Source organism: Elgaria multicarinata, chromosome 3 (genome assembly GCF_023053635.1).
Source record: "Elgaria multicarinata webbii isolate HBS135686 ecotype San Diego chromosome 3, rElgMul1.1.pri, whole genome shotgun sequence".
Lineage (NCBI taxonomy): Eukaryota > Metazoa > Chordata > Lepidosauria > Squamata > Anguidae > Elgaria > Elgaria multicarinata.
The window spans coordinates 20421449-20435992 of NC_086173.1; the positions used below are offsets into that span (position 1 = coordinate 20421449).

At 44.8% G+C, this 14544-nt stretch overlaps 1 protein-coding gene across 1 annotated transcript in view; it reads left to right on the forward strand.

Moving 5' to 3' along the window:
- Window positions 1–14544, forward strand: part of LOC134394274 (methyl-CpG-binding domain protein 1-like) — a 71460-nt gene that overhangs the window by 26300 nt on the left and 30616 nt on the right. Inside the window, exons 7-14 of the mRNA XM_063119559.1 lie at window positions 932–972; window positions 1936–2079; window positions 2270–2404; window positions 8255–8305; window positions 8836–8904; window positions 10701–10769; window positions 12288–12344; window positions 13483–13566. Of these exons, the coding sequence (XP_062975629.1) occupies window positions 932–972; window positions 1936–2079; window positions 2270–2404; window positions 8255–8305; window positions 8836–8904; window positions 10701–10769; window positions 12288–12344; window positions 13483–13566 (650 nt within the window). The remainder of the gene's footprint in view (window positions 1–931; window positions 973–1935; window positions 2080–2269; window positions 2405–8254; window positions 8306–8835; window positions 8905–10700; window positions 10770–12287; window positions 12345–13482; window positions 13567–14544) is intronic.

A 14544-nucleotide genomic window follows, 5' to 3' on the forward strand; every position in this document is an offset into this window, starting at 1 on the left:
GAAGCCAACAATGAAGTAGTAAGGCATTTTCCTGGATAGGGCTTTCTAAAGGATTGGCGAACCATTGCCCAAAGACCCTGCCCCGGGCCTTTGCAGATCTAGGAGGAGGGCTTTCTGCGCTGTGGCACCCCGGTTGTGGAATGAGCTCCCCAGAGAGGTCCGCCTGGCGCCTACACTGTACTCCTTTCATCGCCAGCTGAAGACCTTTTTATTCTCTCAGTATTTTAATACTTAATTTTAACTTAAATTTAAATTTTACTGTTCTAATTCTGTATTTTAATTTTATATCAATTTTGCTACGTGGTTTTATCCTGGTTGTGCTTTTTATACCGTATTTTGTATTTGTGCTTTTAACCTGTTGGTTGTTTTATTATAGTTTTAATTTTTGTGAACCGCCCAGAGAGCTTTGGCTATTGGGCGGTATAAAAATGCAATAAATAAATAAATAAATAAATTGCTCGGTTTAAGGAAGCACACAGAGTGGGCTCCCCCCTCCCCCCGGATTGCAGGGCTTGGGGGAAATCCTTAATGCTCAGAAGTTCTGCATCGTTGGAAGTATTTCTTCCTCTCTATATCTCTTTCAGATTTCTCCTTTCTGCCACAATTCTGTCTTTAGTCCATCTGAACCTCAAGCTCTTCCCTGTTCTGTGCATCAGAAACATGGCTTGGAGATGTTTGCTTTGCTTGGGTTACTTACACTCCACATGTTTGCTATGTGGCAATTCTTCAGCTGCACTGCCTTAAGCAAAGCAGGATATCGGATGTGGATTGTTGGATTGGAGCTGACCCCATAGGCTTGCTATTATGTCTAGTAGCTTACTGATTAGCTTGCGTTCTTATCTGCACCACTGAGTTCCTCAGTAGATGCTTGAGCTCATGTTTCTTTTTCTTGCATAGACTTAATTTTTTTCTCCCTTCTTACCCTTTTCAGCTCAGAGAAGAGATTTCAACCGGGAACAGAGATACTACAAGGTAAGATCTAGGAGGCTTATTCACAACTTCTGTCCCTTGGTAATTATTATTGAAATTTGGGGCTCTGATACTGCGTATGTTTGTAACAAAAGCCTCATTTACACGATCATGATTTGCATTTTTGTGACCCTCGCCCTTATGTTTGCTGTGTAATTGCTGTGTGTGTGTGGATTTAGGTATCCCTGGCTGACTGGCTGACCTGCCATGACATAAACATACACACATCCTTCTAGTGCTTAAAAACCTTCCTGTGCATGTGCAGAAGGGATTGAGGATGTAAGCATGCAAACACCACTGTCTGCACTCCAGTTGACAGGGGGAAGGATAATTTGAAACACCACTCTCCCAGTCAGGCAAGGGACCAGAGGCTTTTGACAGTGAAATGGCTGAAAACCCAAGTAACCATTTCAAAATACAACGGGACTTGAAACTTGTGCCGTTTCAGCACAGCATGGGCCACGTGCCAGGATGGCGTCGAGCATTTGGATTGGCAGCCAGTGGTACAGAGATGTGTGCTGGATTCTTTGGTAGCTGTGGGGCTGAGAGTTCAGACTGAAGCAAAGCAGAGACGTAGATCTCCGTGAGCCCTTGGAGTGGAGGCTACTGGGATCATGACAAAAGAGCAGATAGAAGTGTAATCAAAGTATGGCTGAGTGGTAATGCTTTTCATGGCGTCTTTAGTTGGAGGACCTTGAGGAGTGGTTTATGGAAAAAACCTTGGCCTGAGACCTTTGTGAGCTGATGCCAGCAAAGTTGGTGGGACTGGGCTTGATGGACCGATAGCCTGACTCCAAATAAGGCTGCTTCCTGCGTGGCCTGCAGAGGCAATGTCCTTTTGTTGCTCTCTCAGGGAGGTCAGCCAGCCTGGCCAGCGGTCTTGAGTGTGCCGCGTTGAGGTGATGGGTTCATGGCATTGCCTTCCCTGGATCCCTCCTCCTCACCCCTACCCCTCTGCCCTTGCAGCAGATTGGCTGTGGTGTGTGCCAAGCGTGCCAGATGTCTCAGGACTGCGGCATCTGCAGTGTGTGTGTCCTACGAGCCAAGAGCCCCGAGCTCCGCATTGGCATCAAATGCCTGCTGCGACGATGCTTGAAGATTGTCAAAAAGGTACCACCAGCTGCTCCTTGCTTATCCCTCCCTCGGGCCCTTTCCCTTAATTCTGCTCTTCCTCCTTCTCAACTCCCCAATCCCAATTGCACTTGGGGCACTTACAAGCCTTAACGATCTTCTCTCTCTCTCTCTCTCTCTTTCTCTCTCTCCTCTCCTCTCTTGTCTGCCCTCCCACTCCCCTTCGCAGGGCCTTGAATGTGGTATGTGTCAGGCCTGCAAGATAACCGAAGACTGTGGTAGCTGTGTTATCTGTTTGCGGAGGCAGAAACCAGGCATGAAGCGCCAGTGGAAATGCCTCAAGCGCCGCTGCCTTAAACGCAAGGTGTGTGTGCTTGGCGTGACTAGGTTTCGTACATCCATAGGGGAAGGAATCGAAGCAGGGCGGGTGTGCAAAGAAGGAGCAGGGGACACCATCTCTTGCACCCAGGGAGGGCCCCAAGGCTTTGAGAACCAAGGTAGAAAATTAAAGGCATGGCTTTAATTATGTTCCCAGGTTTGCACTTTTAGGGGATCCCTGGACATTTGGATTGACTTCTATGTTGCTTAAATAGAAAATGCTTCACTTAAAATGTGTATACCTAAAAATACCATTAAAGGCAGCCTAACAATAATGTGAAATAAATAAACATGTAATCAATTTAAATATAATGCAACATTATAAAGTATAAACATGCAAACTACCGAAGCCAGAATAAAAAGGATCTGAAGGCAGCCACAAATGACATATTGAACTGCAAATCCTTCCTAAACTGAATACAACATCTTCAGGTTGGTGTTGAGTTCTTGGAGCTTCTTTAAGTAACGAGTTCTCTAGCGCTGTATTCATTACAGAGCATCATAGGAAGCAGTACTTTTCGCCTTTGACTGATAGTGTGTTGTGTGTGGCTTTGCATGTCTTTTAATATGGATGGCATTCTGTTTGTTTGTTTAAAATAGTTATACCCTGCCTTTCCTTTACGGTCAAGGTGGCTAACATCAGTGGGCTTGTAAAAATACAAAATATCATTGCACAAAAACTGCACTGACTCTGCAGTTCTAGCCATCTCCCATGTGGACAGGCTGGAATTATACCAACAGGAAGCACCCTCAAATGGCCTCCTGAGACCTCAGTAGAGTGTCAACATCTGAATGGACGAAGGGCATGTGTTGGGGGCCATAGGAATGAGCTGGGAAAGCATCATTTGTTTTAAACTTCTGTGAGTTGTATAGAGCTTCATTGACAGGGATGCCACATGATGAAAGGCATCTTGGCTGATTGCTCATATTAATGTTAACAGATGAGATCCGCAAACATTTCCTTATAGATTAAAAATGTCTTACTTTATCTTTTTGATCTGTGTGCACGTTGCAGCAGGCATCATCTTACACGAGAAGAAGGGCATGTCTCTTCTAAGATGGGCCTGCCATCTGTGTTTTTTGTTTTTTAAAAAAATGTTTACCAGCTATAAAACTGATGCTTAATTAGTTGGGGCAGCAAAGCTGGTAACATCCATTTTGCACCAACAGGTTGGCTTTTGTTTCTGAAGGCCTTGAAATCCTGATCAAGCAGGGTGTGAATGAAACAAAGGGAAAGGCAGAAGTGAAAACTGTTTTTGCAATGTCATCAATGTATGTTGATTCCATTCCTTCTTCTTTCTGCATGCCTTTCTCTCTTGAGTGCCAAACCCAGCTCTTCCTTATTCTCCTCTATAGAGTGACGTATGTGTGACTCCCTCAAAATGTGTTACATCCACTTCCAAATCTTCTCTCACCAGCCATGCTAGATAATCACTTCTCATCTCCTAGCCAGAATTTGTTTTTTAATCTTAGTCTCCCACACATGGGAAAAGAGAAGTATCTAATCAACAGGAAAGGTAAGGAACCTCTTGTGCAAGCACTGAGTCATTACTGACTCTTGGAGGGACGCCAGCTTTCGCTGACGTTTTCTTGGCAGGCCTTATAGCGGGGTGGTTTGCCGTTGCCTTCCTTTCCCACAGCTAACTGGGTACTCATTTTACTGACCTCGGGAGGATGGAAGGCTGAGTCGACCCGAGCCAGCTGCCTGAAACCAGCTTCCGCTGGGATCGAACTGAGGCCGTAGGGAGAGTTTCAGCTGCAGAAACTGCTGCTTTACCGCTCTGCGCCACACGAGGCTCAGTAACCAACAGGAATGAAGTAGAATTTGAAGGCTAATAAAACATGACCCCACCCTGCAGGCCTTTCATTTGGCTTAAGCGCCTGGATCGTGGAATAGAGTATATTGAAGGAGAGGATCTATGAAGAGAAAAAGGCAGTGTGGCATAGTGGCTAGACTGCTAGACTGGGACTTGGGAGATCTGGATTCTAGTCCCCACTCGGCATGAAGCTCACTGGGTGACTTTGGGCCAGTCACTGACTCTCAGCCCAACCTACCTCACAGGGTTGTTGTAAGGATAAAATGGAGGGGAGGAGGATTAGGTACAGTGCCTTGGGTTCCTTGGAGGGAAAAAGGTGGGATATAAATGCAAAAAATAAATAAATGAGGACATGTTGGAATTCCACTGGCTTGATACGATATCTGCATGTGATGGTTGTAGTAGTATAGTATGGTGTTCCACCCTTTGTTTAGAAATTTCCCTAAGTCATATGTAAACATGGATTTTCTTTTGTCAACAAGTTTCTGTTCTTTAATCCACTGAGGATTCAAGCTGTTCCTGAGATGATAGTTAAGGGCTCCGGGATTCTCTTTTTCCTCAGCTGTGTGTATGTAAAGGCAATGATTAGTTGCCTTTACATTTAATTTAGCTTGCCTTCTAGTGTCTGACGTCCATTGAAGTAATCAGCCTCCTATCTTTAATTTCAGAATAGATGAAGATACTTCATGTAGTAATCTTGTACGGGAAGCTTTTGTCTTATTTACCGTGATGCTGAAAAAAAGGTCTTGTGTTGAATTGCCCTATGGCTGTAAGACAAAAGGACTTTGAAGAGGGGGTTTCCAGTGGCCAGGTTGAGGGGCCTCTTCACTCTTTAATTCCCTGCCTCAATCCATGGATCTATATCCTCTCATGAGTCATCCTCTTCGTATCTATTTGGATATGTTTTGTAGTGAGGGTAGAATGTGTTACCTAGTTTGACATATGGGTCTTTGTTCAAAGGTTCTCTCAAAATCAGCTTTCTATATGTAGGTGGCCCTTGACTACCTAGTTAACTGAGCCTGTTCAGAGTCCTCTAAGGTAAAAAAAAAAGCCATTTCAGGGTAGAAAAGACTCAGGGTAGAAAAATCCCTAGATGTGCACATGCAGACTTCTATATTTTCCAGGAATCACCCTGTTAGGCCAGGATTGTCTGTCTTTCTTTTACCATTAAAACTTCAGCATAAAAATACTCAGTACAGCAAGGCTTATTTATGCATCGATTCAAACGCATGATACATTCAGAATCACACTAAGTTAATGCTTCTGCAGAACGAAACAGATCAGGCAGCTTTCTGGTCTCTTTCCTTCTGGCAATTAAAAAAGGGGAGCTCTTTGTAAGAGAACTTCGCTCTCATGTCCTCTGGATTGCCTTTTTTTATATCTTCTGAAGCACGCTTAGATTATTTTCCTTTTCTTTATTTATAACCCATTAAGATATATCCCTAGAGATACATTTCTTTTCCCGAATCATGTCTAAACAACAGTACTAAAATCCAGATGCCTTAATAAGATCTACAACTATAAAAACATACTTCTAATAATTTCTGAATCCTATGACATGTTTGCAACAAAGGAATTTTTCTCCCACTCCATGCTGTCAAATGTTTCTGTGTCTTCCAAATCAAATCCCTTTTGTGTATCATCTGAGAAACTCTTTCATCTGTTATCTGATCACATACCTAATGTTATGGTTCTTTTTAAAAACTTTAATGGCACTGTAGCTGTTTTAATTTATGCCGTTTGCTCTGGCACCTTCTTCTATCAGATAACAGCACTGAAAGATTGTAATTATGTATTGCTTGGCACTTCTGTCTCCAATTGGAAAGGCTCCAAGGAAAGACATTTTCATCTGTGTAACATTAGCTGTTGGAATTGCATCATTATATTTTAATCCAGAGTTTGCTTGGAGGAATCTGATTACTGAATTTCCTAACTGCATAGCTTGGGCATAGTGAGCACTTGTTTGATTAAACTGCTGTTGGTAAAGGGAGTTTGGCCATGCCTAATCACTCACTTTCATTTGAGATGTTAATCTAGATATCTGCATGTTAGATAACTTCTCCCTCTGCTCATTCATAATAAAGTCTGCTTTAAGTATAGCCAATGTCTCCTCTTTGACATGAAGTAGTGAGATTCCTGAGAGAGAATGGTCTGGCCAGTGGCCAATCAAATTTGATATGCAGTTCTAACCTTTGAAGTCCCTTACCAACTTAAGCTTGCTCGTAGGGTTTTGCTTTTGCCTAATGTCTTGTGTGCTTAGGAACGTTATACACCACCATCTCAGATCCATGAAGAAACTTACTATATGTCAGTACCTCAATGCATTTTTAATGTTGATAATCATTTAGATACATTATGAGAGTTCTGTGAAAACTCAGGCTATTAAGTGTAGATTAGATTTGGCCAAGATGCCAATGTGGGTGAATCTAAATTTCTCCTAAATTGGCTGTTTTGGAAGAAAGCTGGTGGGCCTTATACACTGATGCTGGATTATGGAACTCAAATGGTAATTTAACCAGGCACTGGGTGCCACAGCCTTTTAAAGGCAGAGACTATAAAATTATCTCATAAGTGCTGATCTTTGGTTGGCCTGTAAATAGGATCAATAAATATTAGCGAGTTGCAGCTAACTTTTCTTGTGCTAACAGATGTGAGATCGTGAATACTTAAGCATCTTGCCTCTAACTCCCATGCAGAGGGGATGCCTTTTAACTGCTGGAAAAAAATATCACAAGTAATATCTTTATATAGACTATTCTCACTTTCCATTCTCATTTCTTCATCTGAATTCTGTTTTAAAACCCTTTCTTTATTTTATGCAGCAGGAGAGATGATTCTGTAGCCTAGCTATCACCTCTAGTGTCTGCCAAAGATGTTTGGCCTATTACTAAAATCAAGGCTCAGCCTAGAACAAAATGTGTCCAGATATGGCTGGATATTGTACGCTTGCCAATATAATGACACGGTGACACTCCACTGCCTTTATTTTTGAAACACTGGGGTCTGCCTTTATGGAGCACCTTCCTTTATTCTTTGAGGCTAGCCTTATCAAAATATCTTGGTTCATCCATACTATAATATTAACTTTTCTTCACTCCATGCTTTATTTTCCTTCCAAGAGCTCTGCTGTTGCCTCTAGTGAAGTCCTGGGTTATTCTGGATGGGTTGGGGACTCCTCTTTCCATAGTGCCTTACCCATTGCGATTCCTGAAGCTGATCCCTAAATTGGCCTCTCTAGCCTGTGAGCAACCTTATAGCGAAGTAAACACAGAGCATACTCAGGGCTGTGTATCCTGCAATTCAGTGGGAGGATAGAAAAAGAAGAAGAAGCTGCAGAGAATATTATGCTTCGGACAGAATTCAGTTTCCTGAGAATCTCAACTTTAATTTCTTTAGAGAAGCAAGTTTCTAGCCCTTATGGCTGCAGAGTTATACTTGAAAGTGTAAAGGCAATGTTTGCTTGGAATCTCAGAAGTCACAGAGGAGGCCGATAATGCATTCCTATAGATATACTTATAAGTAAGTCTCCTTTAGTACAATGGGACTTTACTACTAGGTAAGTGGCTATAGAGCTGCAGCCTTAATAACATTTCTAGAGGCTGTGGGTGTGATGTTGGTGCTTTGTATAGCTCCTTGCTCTCAGTCATAGTGATGACACCCTAAAGAAATTAGAACCAATAAAATACAATGTGAATGTGATCAGTATGTGCTTCTTATTCATGCTGCAGGGTTCAAGTTTACTTGGTGGGAACTTTAGGTTTTTCCCTTTTCAGTGAAGCATATCTACAGCTCTGAGAATGCTGTCCCATCTTCTGAGTAACCCCCTTCCTAGAACAGGCTTTAGATGAGCTTGGGAAAGTCACCTCTCCTTGAATACTGTGCCTCAGCTTCCTGCTGCAAACCATTCTGGTGTGTGTGTGTGTGTGTGTGTGTGTGTGTGTTTGTGTTGAGATTGGTACTGATCCTGATTGGTGTGGTGCCCTCTAGCTCTGGCACTAACCAGCTTTTGATCCTTCCAGAAAAAAATCCCACCCAAGAAGGATGGCTACAGCTCCAAGAAGCTGACAGTAGTAAGTATCTGCTGTGTTGCCTTCTCTGGGCTTGGCAGCCGAGCTAACTCCATTGCATTCCAAGCGGCCTTTGTGTTCCCTGTTCATCGTTTCATAGCTCTGCACATTGCCATCTTTGTTTCTGAATTAATGTTTCTTTTGCTTCCGGCATGCTTTCCCCTCTTGTTCATTCACCCATCACGTGGGGTGGGGTGAGAGTAGTGCAATAGCCCAGCAGGCAGGGTGATATCGGGAGCTCCCTTCTCCCGAGCAGGAGCACGCTGACATGTGGGTTCTTCGTTTGATGATGGCTATGCAAGGTGATGTGCAGCTGGCAGTGAGTTGGAGGTGGAATCATAGAATCATAGAATAGCAGAGTTGGAAGGGGCCTGCAAGGCCATCGAGTCCAACCCCTTGCCTTGTGCATGGCTTTCTCTGTGCCCGTGAATTGCTCCTGGGGAGGTGTTTTGGTGTGCTGTTTCCTCCTCCATCTCTCCCAATTGGGTACTGTGCCTAATGGCCTCTCCTGGCTCTTTCCCGGTTGACACCAGGAAGCAGCCTCTGCAAAGGACACCTTCACCCCAACACGATGCCGGCAGAAGAAGCCAGCATCGGCAACAGTGAGTGGCACCAATTCTGCATGCGGTTCAGAAAGGGGGCAACATGTACGTCCACTCTCCGCGGCAGCCTTCCTCAACTGGGTGCCCTCCAGATATTTTGAAGGTCAACTCCCATCAGCCCCAGCCAGCATCGCCAATGGTCAGGCATGCTGGGAGTTGTAGTCCAAAACACCTGGAGGTCAGCAGGTTGGGGAAGGCTGATTGGCTGGGCCTTGAGCTCTTCCCCACTCCACCAGATATTTTGAGGTCGGGAGCAGGGGGTGATGGTGATAACGGATGTCATCATGGCCAATTTATGAGAGGTTTGGAATCAGAATGGTGGACTCTGAGAGCTAGCAAGATATTTGAGCCAGGGAGACCTGGCTTTGAATGACCATTAAGCTGCTCTTGGAACGGATGTGTTCTTTCAGTCTAACTTGCCTTGTAGGGTTGTTGGGATAAGAAGGGTTATTAGTCCCCTGAGCTTCTTGGCCAAGGCCAGCTTGCACATCTGAGTAATGCATGCCTCGTGTTAAAAGTCCTTGCTGCTGCCTTAGCTTTGTACATCTTCATCTGTTCCTCTCCCCCCATCCCTACTCTGCCTGCCAGGATGGGCCTCATCCCAAGGCCCAGCGGGCCCCAAGGCAACGCCACAAGAGGCTGTCAGCACCACCACCACCACCGGTGTCCACAGTGAGTGAGGGGTGTAAAACCATGAAGCCAGAGAGTCCTGGCCGAGCGGAAGTGAAGGGAGCTGTCGCACAAAATGCCAGCATGCTCTCGTCTCTGCTCACTTTGGGATATTAATTGAGGGAGAGTAACGGTGGAAACTGCCATTGCATTATTTAGTGACGCATAGTTTGCAGGAATGCCAGTTTGGGCGATGCCATTCACAACCTGCAAAGGTGTCTGTGCTTTGGCTTGGAGCTTTGCGGGGGGAAATTAGAGCACGAGTGCCCAACCTGCTTTGGCAAATGTGCTGTAGGTCAAGCCCAAAATATGGGACAGTGGTGCTCTAGTGACTGTCATAGAAAACATACTTCTGGGGTGACTTTACTTCTAGTCTGCTGAATTGGAGAGGCAGGCAAGCAGGAGTGAAAGGCCATAGCCAGGCTCAGAGTTCCCTCTGCCTGTTACAGTGTTCCACCAACTCTTGCTGCCAGTTGACTGCCCCCGACAGGCTTACTGTCCTGTTTAAGAATCTGTGTGGTACTTCTATGTCATGTCTTAAAACAGTAGAAGAGAATGGGATGAAGAATTGATGAGAGTAGAATACTAGCAGAGGCATTGGGATGGAATACCAGAGAGAGAGAGAGAGAAAGACGAGTGATTTGGGGTTAGAGGACATCTTATAAAAACATGGATGCTAGCAGGATCTTATTACTGCTTGCCTTGTATCTTGCCCACATAACAACTTCAAATGTGGGCCTTGCACTATTCATACCTTAGACCAGCCTCCCCCAACCTGGAGCGCTCCAGATGTATTGGACTACAGCTCCTATGATCCCCAGCCAGCAGGGTCATTGGCTAGGGTTGAGTCATAGTCCAACACCTTGGCCAGTATGGGATGCCAGATATCTCTCTTGAATTTGCTTTTCTGGAGTGGATTCCTCCCTTCCCCACTGAAAGATTGGAACTTGCCCTGTGACATCAATGTTATCTTTTCGCCTTCCTGCTTAAGCCCCTAAGTGCTACGTGGTCTCCTCTTTTTGCTTTCCTGCTCTGAGACTTCAGACAAGGTCCCCTTCTGATTTTTTGGAGGGTGGGCTGACTTCAATCTTTCCTCTCCTTCCTTCCTTTCTGTCTTCGGCTGCCAGGAAGGGCCCCTTCCAAAGGCCCAGCTGGCCCCAGGCCACCGTCGCCATCGGAGGCGCTCTGCTACCACAGTGAGTGGTTTGCATGTTCCTTGTCCTGCGAAGATGTTTGTGTTACTGGTGTTGGCTTTGGGGGTGAGCGGGCAGAGGAGGGCATATGGGCTTTCTCTGGTTATATCTCTTACGTGGGAAGGTTAGGTGTGTCTGCACTGGTTTGTGGACAGGGTGCGCTACAATCTCTCACGTGTGTGAACAGTAATAACGGTTGTGTTGATTTCTCCCGATGTTGGCTTATATTCATGAAGTTCCTCGTTCCCAATTCTGGATTCTGAGTCCAGATTGTTGCCTACTTGGCTGCTCTTTCTGCTGCTGGTTGGAATTTTTAGCTGGGTAGTGCGTGGAAATGCTCTCTATCAATGAACTTGGGATGCTTTGGAGCTTGGGATGCTTTTGACAACGAATGTGTTCCAAATGTGTGCACAAAAATAAACCGCAAGCCCCGAAAGTCTTAAAACCGAATTCATGGGGAAACTGCCTGCTTCACACAATTTCTTCTAGTTTGTGTGCCAAATAGGGAGATGTAACATTTCTGGAAATTTTGAAGCCAGGGGGTGGGGGAACAGTTTTTCTGGGGGCTTTCTCTGAACCCACTCCCCTGAAGCTTGGGGAAAAAGTGAAAAATATATACAATACCAAGGTGAATTACATAAAAGAATCCTATGCATGTCTGTGCAGAGTTAAAGTGCACTGGGCCCATTCAGAAGACACCCTAAACCATGGCTTTAACCATAGCGAATAAGGCTTTTTGCTTTATTCACCATGTTTAAAGCCATAGTTTAAGGTGTCTTCTGTACACAGCCTGGCTTTCTGGCTTAACCACCATGGTTAAAGCCGTGGTTTAAGGTGTCTTCTGAATGGGGCCACTGTATTTAGTGGAGCTTCCTCTCAAGTTAGCATGCACAGGACTGCAGTCTCAAAACTACAAAAGCAAAACTACAGTGCAATTGTAAATGTGTCTATTCAAAAGAAATGCCCCCTTTGGTTCAGTTGGGCTTACTCTCAGGTAAGTGGATAAAGGATTGCAGCTTTAGCTTTGTACAAGCAAATGTGTAAATATTCCCCACGGTAGAGAGAGATATGAAGTGTTGTATGTTATGCTATCTAAGTGGATGTATCTCAGTTATTGTCATCCTAGAAGTGGTTGGGTGGGTGAACTTGAAAATAAAACCCACCTTTCTTTGGAGGAAACAAAAGAATGTCAGCAGATATAGTCACAATATTAAGAATTAGCAGCGTACTTGGATAGCAAGTTAAAACTATTGAAAAACACTGGAAACGCTAAACTGTACACTGTGCATAGGAATGAGCAGTCTTTAATGCTGTAGATTGTTTTACACAAGTCTCTTAACCCTACACAAGTGAGCAAATTGCTCTTAGGAAGCAGTTTACTCATTCCAACAGATACATGTTTTCAGAATCTTTTTCCAGTGTTTTGTCTAGTTATGTCCCTGGCCTCCTCAACTCTGCTTTGCTACCAGTTAATTTAATTTCTGTTTGATGTTTCCTCCTTTGTCTCCCTTCTTACTCTAGAAATGGAAACCCACCATAGAACGGGATCCTGCAGGCATTCCTATAGTAAGGTGTAGGGTAAGTATGCAGTAAGGGTGGGGGGCGTCTCATACGATATTGGCTGAGTTTCTACTTGGAATACATCTTACACACATCCAGAACAATGCGGATGTGTTGTTTTGCCTTGAATGTTTCCTGGTAAAGGAAATAGGGATTAGAGACCATCCCAATCTCTGTCCTTTACCATTCCTGCTCCTGTGATCAGGGATGAAATCTTTTGGTTCTCTTCCAGTTCAGTTAATGGTGACGTTGCTCCATTTCAAACTAATAATGGCTTGCTAACTAGTTTGGTTGTGGTCCATATGGGAAAGCTTAAATATGATTCCCCTTGCAGTGCTGACTTTTAAAGCTACGTGTGTGTGTGTGTGTGTGTGTGTGTGTGTAGGTTAATTTGTTATAACCACTTAGCTCCCTCCACTCTGCATGAGCCTTCCTGGAATGAAAGCCTTTTGACCCATGAAGCTGAGAGGCACTTCTCTGAAGATGCTTTCTTCTCTATCCCTTTGAGATGCAAGGCTTTCTCAAATGTCCTGTAACTCCCATACTGGCCTGAACTTGTTAGCACTCAATGATTCAGGTAAAGCCTTAATGTAAAGCATGGGTTTGTCTGTGTGCCATTGTCAGTAACTGTATCAAGACTCCATAGTTCAAACCTATCCACATCGTGCCTTTGCTCCTGAAAAATGAGAGTTCCTTTTCTGTATCGTGGGGGCTACCCTCTTACCACTATGTTGCAAGGGCTGTACACTGCATTGGGACACGCTGTTTAGGCTAGAGACTAGTCTTTTACTGATTGATTGTAAGCTGCCATAGGAGCCCTTTTGGGGGTCTGAGGGATGGTATTAAAACACTTTATACAAATAAATAAACTGAGCTAAAATTGCTACGTGTGGCTCCCTGCCTCTTCTCCTTGGGGTCCCGATCCCTCCTTAGCTCTTTCCCTATCCCATTTGGTTATGCTCTGAAACAAGGCTGGGTTTTGAGGGGTACAAGGTATGTGGAAGGGCCTGAAATGCTACACTGGGTGTCTTGCAGTGGGAAAAGAACACAACTGTTTTCCATCTCGGACACTTTCTGAACGTTCTGTGGACAACCGAGCCTTTAAAGTGCCTCTTTGGCAGTTGTTAACTCGTGCTGTTTTTTTCTTCCCTAACAGAAGCAGCAGTTGGGGGCAGTGAAAGAAAGGAAGAAGGTGGGCCGCCCCCCCAAGCATCCCACAGCCAAGCTCAAGAACAGTATGGTAAACATATTTCTCTTTGTCGGAGGGTTGGTGTTGGGAATGGCCAAGCTGTAAATCTGGGGAGGCCAAGTGAGTGCTTTGAAGCCCAACATGGTGGAAAGCTCTTACTGGTGTGTAGGCACAGTAGTGAACCATTGAGTTCTACTTGTAATTTAGCAAGCCAAGGATGCTTGAGATGGGCAAGTTTGCTTCTGATCAAGGGGAAGAAGGAAGAGGGTCAGGTGGGACGTTTGAAGAGTGGTTACAGGGTCCCACTCCTTTTTATGTGATGACCAGGCTGGGCTTAATTGTTGCAAAGTGGGATGCTGCAATCCTTAGGCAGTTGTCCGTCAACCCTCACGTTTGGCTATGCTGGCTAGGGTTGATGGGAGTTGTAGTCCAAAAACATCTGGAGGGCCTCAAATTGCCTACCCCATCTTAAAGCCTAACTGACTCCTCTGGCGGCATCCTACTGTCATATTGGGCCGATCAAAGGTAGTGCCTTGCACGCACCGAATCTGCACAGACTTCTTGAGTATCTGTGAAAGACTTGAAGACCCTGGTGTGGAGGCCTCCTCCCCTCCCCTCCCCTCGTGACCAGTTGGCTTTTTATATAAGAATACGATAGTCTGAGGTTTATTACTCAAGATCTACCAACCTGTTTTGTTCATTTTTGTTTTAAACTGACACTTGAGCAGCGTAGACATGCAGACAAATTTGACACATTGAAAAAGTTCCAACCTCAAGCTTTGGGCAGCTCGGGAAGGGAGAAGGGAGAGGAATGGGGCAAAAGGGGGTTTAATGCATATGGCCCCAGTGTGCATGTAGTGTAGCATGTGACGGAGTGTGTGTCTGCACGTGTCATAATGCTTCCTCCTCACGCTCTGAGAGCCCTGGGCCAATGAAAGGACAGGCACAGAATGTTGGGAAAGGGGCTGAAGAAAAGTCAGTTGGTGACAGTTGGAGGAGGAGGAAGAGAAGCTCAGGAGAAAGAGCTGA